General features: G+C 32.2%; 1 protein-coding gene across 5 annotated transcripts in view; it reads left to right on the top strand.

The window, feature by feature from the left end:
* LOC107634103 (2-dehydro-3-deoxyphosphooctonate aldolase) overlaps positions 1–10,959 on the top strand; it is an 18,546-nt gene extending 7,587 nt beyond the window's left edge. Inside the window, exons 2-16 of one of the 5 annotated variants that reach the window (XM_021123922.1) lie at positions 321–432; positions 558–611; positions 728–825; positions 1,383–1,479; positions 1,662–1,727; positions 1,883–1,942; positions 2,043–2,117; positions 2,231–2,315; positions 3,870–3,928; positions 4,389–4,433; positions 4,818–4,916; positions 5,053–5,100; positions 5,220–5,267; positions 5,743–5,807; positions 6,231–6,563. In XM_021123922.1, the coding sequence (XP_020979581.1) occupies positions 576–611; positions 728–825; positions 1,383–1,479; positions 1,662–1,727; positions 1,883–1,942; positions 2,043–2,117; positions 2,231–2,315; positions 3,870–3,928; positions 4,389–4,433; positions 4,818–4,916; positions 5,053–5,100; positions 5,220–5,267; positions 5,743–5,799 (873 nt within the window). In that variant the 5' untranslated portion in view covers positions 321–432; positions 558–575 and the 3' untranslated portion in view covers positions 5,800–5,807; positions 6,231–6,563. Of the gene's footprint in view, positions 1–314; positions 433–557; positions 612–727; positions 826–1,180; positions 1,308–1,382; positions 1,480–1,661; positions 1,728–1,882; positions 1,943–2,042; positions 2,118–2,230; positions 2,316–2,638; positions 2,698–3,869; positions 3,929–4,388; positions 4,434–4,817; positions 4,917–5,052; positions 5,101–5,219; positions 5,268–5,742; positions 5,808–6,230; positions 6,564–10,862 lie in introns of those variants that run through there. The other 4 variants (XM_021123924.1, XM_021123931.1, XM_021123927.1 and 1 more) reach the window with 4 other exon arrangements.

The following is a 13,019-nucleotide window of genomic DNA, read 5'->3' as shown; positions in this document are numbered from 1 at the left end:
GTTTTCAGAACCTTGATGATTCATAGATTCAATTTTGAAGAATTCAAATTCATTTCATGATAGAGATTGAATATTATTTAACGACTGAACTATGTTGCAAATTGTATTAGCGAGAAATTTTTGTACTAAAGGTTTCACTAACTAAAAATTTAACGTAATGTAATGTACCGTGGGTATTGTTTGGGGTTTATTGGGGGCTGGGGCGGGGGTGTTCGGTTTGCAATTATTAGGGGTGTGCGATTGCCGAACGATTCCATATAGCCATCTCCCCCGACAACTACACAGAATTATCTAGCCATTTCTTTTTCATTCTTTTGCAGTGAACGATTCCATTCTTCATCAATCAAAGTGCTCACTCTTACGTTAGACAGATCTCACTCTATCTTTTCTCTTCTCCTCATCTACGTTTAGATTCGGAATTAATTAAAAAAGGTACTGTTTCAAACTTTACTAGGCTCGATGTTATTTTACACAATGTAGCATCTTAACGCATCAAAATTCATACATTTTTACTGAATTCATCAAAATTCTCATACTTTGTCCCTTTTTGTGTACAGCTTCGGAAGAAAAAAAAGATGAATTCACAGTCAATGCTGTATAGCCAGCTCAAGGTTCGTGATTTCTATCAGATTTTGTGTTTTTTGACTATGAATTTTCTTGGGTCACCGATCAAAATCTCCCTTTCCTTTTTTTTTAATGTGTTGTGATTCTGTGAATGTGTTAACAGGCTGCAGAACCATTCTTCCTGTTAGCAGGTCCTAATGTGATTGAATCAGAGGAACACATTATGAAGATGGCTAAGCACATAAAAACTGTTACATCTAAGTATGCTATTGTTCTCTATTAAGGAACTTTTTCATCTTTTAGTTTCATGGGAAAAAGATTGAAGTTGATTTGATTGAAATCCAATAGAGAATAATTGTAGTGCCTAAGTTGAATTGTACAAAAATTGTCTGTAGTTCAATAAGTATAATCATGACAATCATCTCCGTGAGTTTGCAGCTAAATTCTTTGTAGTATTTTGTGTGAAGTTAAATTCCTTTTTCTTATCTAATACACATGATCTAACTTTGTGTCATTCAAAATGTTTTGCTATAATGATAACTACATGAAATGCGGAACTCTTTTACTTATTGTTTTCCAGAATTGCATCTAGTATAAGAGTTTTTACTCATTACAAGCACTGTGGGCTGAGATATTGAACCTATGTAATTCTAAGAGTGATGTTGGTTAGTAAAACCAACACAACACATGCTATGGATAAGAGGGAAAGGACCTTCACATGACAAGAAATCAAAACTAAACTTGTAAAATATAATGTCGGAAGATGGTTTGTATCTTTGTTGATAGTTAACATGATCTAGAGTTTGTGCGTCTTTCAGAGTTGGCATCCCATTGGTTTTCAAATCAAGTTTTGACAAGGCTAATAGAACATCATCAAAATCTTTTCGTGGCCCAGGGATGGTTGAGGGGTTGAAGGTTATGATTCTATTACTTTTTATTATGATATATTGTTTTTGTCATTTGCATTTTGAGGATTATAGTAGGAACACTTGTTTGAAAAACGGTGTAATTGCCGAATTTCATATAATGACAAAGCTATATTTTGTTGTAATTGAACTATTTCTTCCTTCTTTAATTTTGTTATGTTATAATTTCAGATACTTGAGAAGGTTAAAGTAGCATATGACCTCCCTATAGTGACAGATGTGCATGAGTCCGTCCAGGTAAGTTGTTTTACTTTTAACTAAATTTAGCCTTCGGGAATTATACAAGTCTTACAGTAATGTAATTATTTGGCACACCATCCAAGCTTGTCATAATGTTGTCTTTGATTTTGGATCCTAATCTACCTTTAACAGATTTATCTTTTCTTTGATAGTGTGAAGTAGTCGGCAGAGTTGCAGATATCATTCAAATTCCAGCATTCTTATGCCGTCAAGTAAATATTCTTTACATCAAATTTTAATATCAATTGGATGAATATAAACTTAAGTAGATGTGATCACATCATTTCTTTTTGTGTTTACCTCTGATGGCAGACAGATCTTCTAGTTGCTGCAGCCAAAACTGGGAAAATTGTCCACATCAAGAAGGGCCAGTTTTGTGCTCCTTCCGCGAGTATACTGTCCTGCTATGTTGCAAGTTTTAATAATCAACAATTACTTAAGCTCAATAAATATTCTCTGTCTTTTAGTATTCTCATGTTATATAATGTTCATATAAATAGGTCATGGCAAATTCAGCAGAGAAGGTTCGGTTGGCTGGAAATCCTAATGTTATGGTTTGTGAGAGAGGAACTATGTTTGGATACAGTGAGTTATAATATCTTTTTGAGGTCTTCTGTATGCTTTTGGATGATGTTACTCTTTGAAAACGTTCAATATCATGAATTGCTTTCTGTTTTCACGTGTTCTAGTTTCATTTTAATCTTGCGTTCTTTTTACATATATGATTTAATTTGAATCTATATATTTTTTTTAAGTGATCCGTAGCACATTCCCTCCTATAATCAAAATTGTTAACATGCATTTGAGGTTTAACTTCGTTCAAAGAATGTCAGCACTGCAATTGATTATCCTCTATCATTCTATTTTCAAAATCCGGAATTGATTAAATTTGTTGCCTTTTTATATAGATGATTTGATTGTCGATCCACGTAATCTGGAGTGGATGAGAGAAGTCAATTGCCCTATTGTAAGTTAATATTTGTTTTATTATATGCTTCTTATTAAGATGAACTATTTGAATCTCTATGCTTTCTTATTCAATGGAAGGTTATAATATGTTAGAGAGAAAGGTATCTCCCTTCCTGAACCATTTATTTGATGATAGAATTACACTTTATTAAATAAGATGAATCCATGTGAACACAATCAGCCAGACTAGCACATTTTAATATGGTCAAAGTTGCTTTAATGACCAACTCTAAGCTGCATCACTTCCCTCTCGATATCTGTAAGTTGTTTTACTTTTAACTAAATTTAGCCTTCGGGAATTATACAAGTCTTACAGTAATGTAATTATTTGGCACACCATCCAAGCTTGTCATAATGTTGTCTTTGATTTTGGATCCTAATCTACCTTTAACAGATTTATCTTTTCTTTGATAGTGTGAAGTAGTCGGCAGAGTTGAAGATATCATTCAAATTCCAGCATTCTTATGCCGTCAAGTAAATATTCTTTACATCAAATTTTAATATCAATTGGATGAATATAAACTTAAGTAGATGTGATCACATCATTTCTTTTTGTGTTTACCTCTGATGGCAGACAGATCTTCTAGTTGCTGCAGCCAAAACTGGGAAAATTGTCCACATCAAGAAGGGCCAGTTTTGTGCTCCTTCCGCGAGTATACTGTCCTGCTATGTTGCAAGTTTTAATAATCAACAATTACTTAAGCTCAGTAAATATTCTCTGTCTTTTAGTATTCTCATGTTATATAATGTTCATATAAATAGGTCATGACAAATTCAGCAGAGAAGGTTCGGTTGGCTGGAAATCCTAATGTTATGGTTTGTGAGAGAGGAACTATGTTTGGATACAGTGAGTTATAATATCTTTTTGAGGTCTTCTGTATGCTTTTGGATGATGTTACTCTTTGAAAACGTTCAATATCATGAATTGCTTTCTGTTTTCACGTGTTCTAGTTTCATTTTAATCTTGCGTTCTTTTTACATATATGATTTAATTTGAATCTATATATTTTTTTTAAGTGATCCGTAGCACATTCCCTCCTATAATCAAAATTGTTAACATGCATTTGAGGTTTAACTTTGTTCAAAGAATGTCAGCACTGCAATTGATTATCCTCTATCATTCTATTTTCAAAATCCGGAATTGATTAAATTCGTTGCCTTTTTATATAGATGATTTGATTGTCGATCCACGTAATCTGGAGTGGATGAGAGAAGTCAATTGCCCTATTGTAAGTTAATATTTGTTTTATTATATGCTTCTTATTAAGATGAACTATTTGAATCTCTCTATGCTTTCTTATTCAATGGAAGGTTATAATAAGTTAGAGAGAAAGGTATCTCCCTTCCTGATAATAACTATTTGAATCTTTCGTAATTTTTTTTCCGCTTTTCCTGTTGATATTTTGTCAATTATACTGGAGTGTTTTGTTCACATCATCCCCAAGGAATAATATTGTTGTATATTCAATATGCGAATAAACTAAGAAAAAACCAGACGGAATGCATTTGCCAATTTATGATAATAAGATTGACTTCATTATTCCTTTTGCCGTATCTCTAGAGAACTACTCATCACAGGCCCTTTTGCCATTATTCTAATATTTGGGTCATGGTGAAGTTTCTTGCCACTGCCTCTTTATGCCATTTTCCCCTTGGAAAACTCAAATATTTTTTTACTGTTTATCCCAGGTAGCTGATATAACACACTCACTGCAACAGCCCGCTGGAAAGAAGGTAGGTTTGTAGTTGGACTTTTTTAGTAGTTTGTATTTTGCAACACAACAGTTGTCTCATATAATTCTCTTTTTCTCTATGCATTCTTACTCCTTTTCCCCAGTTAAAAATGCATTATATGTGGAAGTGTTTTTTGTTTAATTTCAGTAAGTGTATTATAGTGCAGAGTGCTCTCTTTAGATTCATGATGTTAAAAGTTCATTGGCTTCTATGCACTGTTGATTCATGAGGATCATTGTGTATTGGAGTACACCTGCCTCATCTTACCCCTCTTTTTTTTCCATTTGAGCACTGGAGTCACACACGATCTGTTTCTACTTTGAACCCAACTATCGTACCAGATTTCTTTAGTTCTAGCTTTTAACATTCTGCTTTCATGTCTAGTTGGATGGCGGAGGTGTTGCAAGTGGAGGTCTTCGAGAACTAATACCTTGCATTGCAAGAACTGCAGTTGCTGTAGGAGTGGAAGGGATTTTCATGGAGGTATATATATTAGTACTATTTTTTTAGGGGGATCTTATTGGGATTATTATTAAAAGAAAGTAGTTTAGGGTAAACATTAAGGCTTGTATTTAGTTTGATCATCAAACAACTTCTAAATGTCTTCTTGATTCTTTAGATACATGATGATCCACTGACTGCTCCTGTTGATGGTCCAACACAGTGGGTGAGTTGTTACCTATCAAAATCATTCAAATTTACAGGACATTATTTTGCCAACATTTACTTTTTCTTCGATACTTCTGAATATTAATGAACTACATGCGTTATCTCCTTATTTGACAGCCTTTACGCCACTTGGAGGAGTTACTTGAAGAGCTTGTAGCTATTGCTGTAAGTTGTTTCTTGAAACTTATGATTGTATTTTTGTTTTCTAATAAAAAGGGTGGTACTTGCAGCAGAAAGTATTGGCATCTGACTCATAAAATTGTTTTATGAATGTATGATTTTGTATGTGTCATGCTAATACAAAAAATCAATAGATTGAGGGAAGAACTTAAAGTTTGAATTCCCTTTTCATTTCCTACTTTTTATTGCGTACTTTCTCTAACAAAAGAAATGAACAAGTAAAATTACTGAATATTTTCAAACTGATTGTTGTTTTTGCTTTTTGTATTGGGTATCCCTAATCAGCCAATTTTTATTATCCTTCTCATCATCTTAATGAAATTATTTTTTTATTACAAAAGAAAATTGAAGCGATTATACATTTATTTACCTTTTCGCAGGTGAAAGATTTTTTGTATATTTTATTTTGCATTTGAGTTCTGAACTTGTATATGTGATTAACTCTTCTGACATGTTGTAGAGGGTAAGCAAAGGGAAGAAAAAATTCAACATTGATCTCACACCATTTCGTGAATAGTAAAAATGGTAAGACATTTTTCATATTTTCACTCATTTTGTTTTTTGATAATATAGATGATTTCTTAATCCTTTCTCTCTTACTAATGAGAACTACTAAGAAGCATGCAATAAAAAGTGACGTTTCTGGAACCATCAAAAGGATGCAGAAGCAAAGTTTTTGCATATTGTTTAAAGTATCCTACAAAAGAAATGTGCAAATTATTTATTTTATTGGTAGAGTAATCCATGATGTTACAAATTTAGATTCCTCAAACCAAATTGTGAGAAAACTTCAAGCACAAGTCCAAACAAGTTTCAAATTACCAAAGTCTTCTAGAAATGCAAAAAATTATTCTAACATAAATACTCTAAATATATGTGTCATCTATTTTAGAGTGAAAATGCTTACATATTTTATTGTTTATACTAACATAAATTCTGATTTTGCAGGTGATGATTTTCTGTTATTAAGAATATAATTCTCTGAGGATTGGCCTTTATAAGATCAGATTGTTTTAAAGTTGAATGTTTCGATTATCTTTGCACCCCATCATAAGTTCAAGCCCTTATAAAGGAGAGCTTATCTTGAAAGAGAGATTATTTGAAGTAGTAACATATCCAATTATCATTTGTCACAGATTCTATGTAGCCTTCCAAATCATTGCTGTTTCTAGAAGAAATGTGGATCTAGAAAGTTAAGTATTTTTTGTAACACCTTAACTTTTAGCATCTCATGATCGTATTAAAAGCTTAGGCGTTATTAATCTACTTTCCTTTTATTAGCTATTTAATATTGGGCCTCTACACGTTAATTTGTCGATAGTTTTTTAGAAAAACGAAATTCCTTTTTATTTTGTTATATACTTCAAGTTCAGCTATGTCAGATAAACATATACTCACATAATTACTATTAATACATAATAATTGTTCATACAAAACTCAATTGCAACCTTATCCCTCTGTAAAAACACTTTAAAATATCGAGGGTGAGGGGAATAAACCCAGAAGCAACTAGCCAAACAAGTCTTTTATTCGTCTGTAGCTTTCTGATTAGTTATCCTGTTTGTACCTTTGAAAAGGTTTTTTAAAAGTTTTGGGGTGAGAACGAAGTCACACGTTTGAAAAGGTTTTTTAAAAGTTTTGGGGTGAGAACGAAGTCACACGTTCTTAGTAGGAACGTGAACACTGTAATAACAAAGTAAATGCAAATAGTTAATTGATCAATTTTTCTACTTAAAACAGTTTTAAATTTCTTTCTTTAAATAACGCTACTTAACCAAAATCTTAGTAACATTAATAATTTCTCACCCCTAAACAACATTCCTCAATATCTAAATAAGCTAGCATCATGAGTAATATACTTAAATCACACACACAAATATCAGTCCTCAATACATTATTAAATCCACAGCATAAGTAAAATATCTAATCAAGTACACAAGCAAGTTACCAAAATAACAATACAATTACAAATAAACAAACATAATCAAATGCAGATACGCAAACATGATGCATGTTTGTCCTAAGCAGACCATGAGCTCATGCGTTGGTTGTCTACCCACAACCCGACATTACTCGGGGTGAACCCCGAATATGGTTCCTTTACTATGTCAGTTAGACACATTGGCGTCACGGTTACCCGTTTCAGTTTGGCTTCATCATAATAGCATTTTAATGTGCATCACAGTAAGAAACAGTGTTATTATTTAGGCGAACATTCCCGCATTAGCAATCTCAAGCTATCAGTTAGGCGGACACTTTCGTTTTAGCAGTTTGGCAAAAGGCCCGTTTAACATATAATTCTCAATTATTTATTTCATTCTTTACTTCCCTTTTCTTCTCATCTAAGTATCCTTTCCATTCTTTAATTCCCACTTTCTTTTCTTTCCATTATGCGTCCACTTCACCTTACAGCTAAGCATACCTCCGCATCACCGCTTAGCTTTAAACGTGTCCTAGGAATAACCTACACACCTTTGTTTAACTAAACTCTTACATTTTGCCAAATTTGGACATATCCTTTGGGTCTAAATCAAGTTTTACACGTTTGGATTAGAATTAAATCCGATAGCCAACTTAATAAAATCTTAATAAAATCTGCTGCCGCACTAAAGAGAATTTAGAAAAAAATACATCAAGCAGCTCTGTTTTTGATAAATCTATAATAAATTCAAATCTAATCCATTACTTCTAAATTTTGATGAGGATACACCCAACACCCTTAAGTTTCAGAACAACTAAATTTCAGATTCATAGCGCCTCGTTTGGTTAATTGAATGTCAGTTGGAAGTGCTACCCTGTTTTTAGTAATTGGTTGTGAATTTTCTGCGAACAGCCCTGCTTCCAAGAAACATAACTAACTCTACAAAATAGCTATGGACATGAAATTTGTACTCAATTAAAATAGACTCACAAACTTCAAAATCCCTTTGGAAGAAACTCAAAATAACAAATAAATCAAAAGTTCTAGTGGCTTGAAGTTAATACTGCAGAACCAGAAAACCAGAAATTTCTGCAGCAACCACTAAATTTCAAAAATTCATATCTTCCAAACCACTTGGCCGAATCCTTTGAAATTTTTACAGAGAAATCTTGACTTCTTGAAGTTTGATAGAAAAATAATTTGGATCGTAATTCATGTCTATATTGCTCTCAATTTTTATTTTAAGTTGCTGCCAATTATGCAGAAAATTCTGCATTAGGTAATCTAACAACCCTTCATACCAAATTTTATATTCAAGCCTAATATTCCTCTAAAACCACAATTCAAACTTTATTTTGACTAATCAAAATTACCAAAGTGACTAGCACAGTCCCAGGAGTTCAAATTCACTATTTCACCCTTTTCACAAGTGCACATATACTTAATTAACCATATACTTTTTCTGCACTACTATAAACATAATTTCTTTCCATAGGAGCTTAATATCAATCATACACATAGTAAATCATCGATCATCATCATTCGAGCACACAATAATTCATCAATCCATAATGAACCATCATTTATCACAAGCACATACAGCAACAAACTTAATATCCTATCTATCATATCTTTTATAGCACCACCAAACAACCCAAAAATCAATTTTCATCATATTCATATATACTCACTATCACCAACAATTCCCAACTTCATCAATTAGTCATACAAAGCATTCATAAACCATTTCCAGTTACTCATTTAATTTTATTGGTACTCATAATTGGAAACCTCTGCTTTTAAAAAAAATCCCCTACCTTAGTCAAATTATTAAATAAAATTATAACTTTTTTCATATTTAAATTTTAAAAAATGCAGGTTGTTATATTTTTAATGTGTGATGCTTTTTCTTTATATATTAGGTTTCAAATTTTGTAGTTAATTATTTGAATGATTACTTTTAGCAATGCAAAACACAGCTAGTTTCTCTTGAATATTAATGGCGGAATTTTGCTTTCTATAATAGAATTACGCATAAAAGGTACATAACATTTGTGAACCTAAAACCCCTAAGGCTTTAACAATTGAAGGTTCATAACTTTTTTACTAGCAATGAGCCAATTAGCTTGGAATTTTAGTTGGTCATGGCCAGGGAGAGCATTTGATTGTTTCGAGGCGGGAGTAAGTGTTCATATGATGAATATATGTGTGGGAATAGATAGCAGATAGTGCGATGATGTTGCTGATTTTTGTTTCTCATAGTGCTCTGAATTGTGTTTTTAGTTTGTGTTTTTATGTGTTTACTTGTTCTGTTTTGTTTGTTGCAAGATTGATAGATTTTTTTTTGAAATAAATAAAAAAAATATTGTTTCCTAAAACAAATTATTCCAATTTTAAATACTACGATATGTTTTATTATTATTATTATTTTTTTTGTAGTTTTAGGCAAGTTCACCACACCTCCGGCGAACTTCACCTTGACTTCGGCAAATAAAAGCATGGTTGGTGGAGAACCAAGCTTAATACCATTATTTCATTCTTCTCTTTGGTTCTCATGTTGACATTTTTTCTCTACAATGTCAATCAATCCGTTATTATCCATTCATTATGATTGTGAAATAGTGTATGATGAAGAAGGTTTTATCATTTTTAAGTCCGGACAACCAATAATTACGTAGATGACACCAGAAGTGAACTGTCTAACAACGTTGAAGAATTTGATATTGCGTTTCATTGGACAGCAACACACGAAAAGAGTGAAAAAAATTTACTACAGATATCCGACCGAAGTAGATAACAATTTGATTTATAAAAGGTATATTACACTTGTCTTTGTTAAGATGCTGTTATGTTTATTAGACCACGGTTCTGAGAAATTTTTCTGTTGTTTTGAATTAGGTATCAGTTACGTGACGACGAGGACATACGTCTTATAAGATCGTGGGACAACCGATGGACAAATGTTCATTTGTTAGAATTATTTGTGTTTTTAATTGAGTTGGGTGGACGAAGACCATCTGCGGATACTGTTGATGATACATTTATTTACCTTTTAGCAGGTGAAAGATTTTTTTATGTATTTTATTTTGCATTTGAGTTCTGAACTTTTATATGTGATTAACTCTTCTGACATATTGTAGAGGGTAAGCAAAGCGAAGAAAAAAATTCAACATTGATCTCACACTATTTTGTGAATAGCAAGAATGGTAAGAAATTTTTCATATTTTTACTCATTTTGTTTTTTGATAATATAGATGATTAAGAATCCTTTCTTAATCCTTTCTCTCTTACTAATAAGGACTACTAAGAAGCATGCAATAAAAAGTGACATATGTTTTTGAAACCATCAAAAGGATGCAGAAACAAAGTTTTTACATATTGCTTAAAATATCCTACAAAAGAAATGTGCAAATTATTTATTTCATTGGTAGAGTAATCCATGATGTTACAAATTTAGATTCCTCAAACCAAATTGTGAGAAAACTTCAAGCACAAGTCCAAACAAGTTTCAAATTACCAAAGTCTTCTAGAAACGCAACAAATTATTCTAACATAAATACTTTAAACAACCACATTACTTGCTATATGTGTCATCTATTTTAGAGTGAAAATGATTACATATTTTATTGTTTATACTAACATAAATTTTGATTTCGCAGGTGATGATTTCCTGTTATTAAGAATATAATTCCCTGAGGATTAGCCTTTATAAGATCAGATTGTTTTAAGATTGAATGTACGATTATCTTTGCACCCCATCACAAGTTCAAGTCTGATAAGAAATAGCTTGGGACTTAGGGGTTATATCACAATAGATAAGAATTATTCAGTAAAGGGCATACCCAAAGACACAGCGAAAACATAAAAGATAGATAAGGATTTTCCTACTAGACCTCTAAGAAATCTGTTCTTAGCAACCTAGGTCACCGGAAGGGACTCCCTACTAGACCTTCAAAGAATCTGTCCTTGACAACCTAGATCAGAGGGATGAAAATTGAATCACTCAATCTTCTCCATGCAACAAGCAAAGAAATCACTCACCTCACTTAATCACACTAAAAAAGACGTGCATAAAGCACTAAGAAAATTTTATTCATCAAAGTTGTCTAAATTGTCTCACCAAAAGGTGTTTAAATAGATCCCTAACAAACTAGTTAAAGGATAAGATAAGATAACTAATTTAAATCAGATTTGATCTTATTGGATTAGATCAGATTTGATTTAAATTTTAAAATCTTAAAAATATGATAACTAATTTAAATTAGATTTGATCTTATTAGATTAGATCAGATTTGATTTAAATTTAAAATCCCTAAAAATACTACTATGCTAATCAGAAGTAAATCAAATCTTCCAACAAACTCTAACAACAAGACAAACTAACATAAATGCCTAAAAATTTGAAAATTAATAATAAATTATGCCTCCCATTGAATTTAAAAAGCATTATTGGGCTTTTGCTGTCCTGACTTAGCCCAATGGGTCTTATGAGTTGTCACCCTTTCAGCACCACTGTTTTTGAGACGGACTCTTGGTCTTCTTGATGTCCAAGACTGGCATGGTACAATTCTTCTAGTATTCAGATCCTTGAATATGACAAGATTACCATTCTGTCCCTTAACTCCAAAATGACGAAAATGCCCTCCTGAGCACGTATCAAAGTCCTTTATAAAGGAGAGCTTATCTTGAAAGAGAGATTATTTGAAGTAGTGACACATCCAATTATCATTTGTCACATATTCTATGTAGCCTTTCAAATCATTGCAGTTTCTAGAAGCAATGTGGATCCAGAAAGTTAAGTATTTTAATGTGTAATGTTTTTTCTTTACATACTAGGTTTCAAATTTTGTAGTTAATTATATGAATGATTACTTTTAGCAATGCAAAACGCAGCTAGTTTCTCTTGAATCTTAATGGTGGAGTTTCGCTTTCTGTAATGGAATTATTCATAAAAGAAACATAACATTTGTGAACTTAAAACCCCTGAGGCTTTAACAATTGAAGGTTCATAACTTTTTGACTAGCAATGAGCCAATTATTGAGGCTTGGAATTTTAGTTGGTAATGGCCAGGGAGGGCATTTGATTTTTTGTTGCAGGGAGAGGTGTTAATATGATGAATATATGTGAAGGAACAGATAGCAGATAGAGCGATGATGCTGCTAATTTTTGTTTCTCATAGTGCTCTGAATTGTATTTTTATGTGTTTACTTGTTCTGTTTTGTTTATTGCAAAATTGATGGATTTTTTTTCCGAAATAAATAAAAAAATATTATTTCCTAAAACAAATTATTCCAATTTTAAATACCATGATACGTTTTTTTTGTAGTTTTAAGCAAGTTCACCACACCCCCGACGATCTTCACCTTGACTTCGGCAAATAAAAGCATGGTTTGTGGAGAACCAAGCTCAATACCATTATTTTAATCTTCTCTTTAGTTCTCATGTTGACATTTTTTCTCTTCAATGCCAATCAATCCGTTGTTATCCATTCATTATGATGGTAAAATAGTGTATGATGAAGAAGGTTCTATCGTTTTTAAGTCCGGGCAACCAATAATTACTTACTTGACACCGGATGTCAATAGTCAACAACGTTGAAGAATTTGATATCGCGTTCTGTTAGACAGCAACACACGAAAAGAGTGAAAAAATTTACTACAGATATCCGACCGAAGTAGATGACAATTTGTTTTATAAAAGGTATATTACACTTGTCTATGTTATGTTGTTGTTTTGTTTATTAGACCATGGTTCTGAGAAATTTTTCTGTTATTTTGTATTAGGTATCGGTTACGTAACGACGAGGACGTATGTT

The sequence above is a fragment of the Arachis ipaensis genome, chromosome B01 (genome assembly GCF_000816755.2).
Source record: "Arachis ipaensis cultivar K30076 chromosome B01, Araip1.1, whole genome shotgun sequence".
NCBI lineage: Eukaryota > Viridiplantae > Streptophyta > Magnoliopsida > Fabales > Fabaceae > Arachis > Arachis ipaensis.
This window is presented reverse-complemented; position numbering and strand designations above follow the sequence as displayed.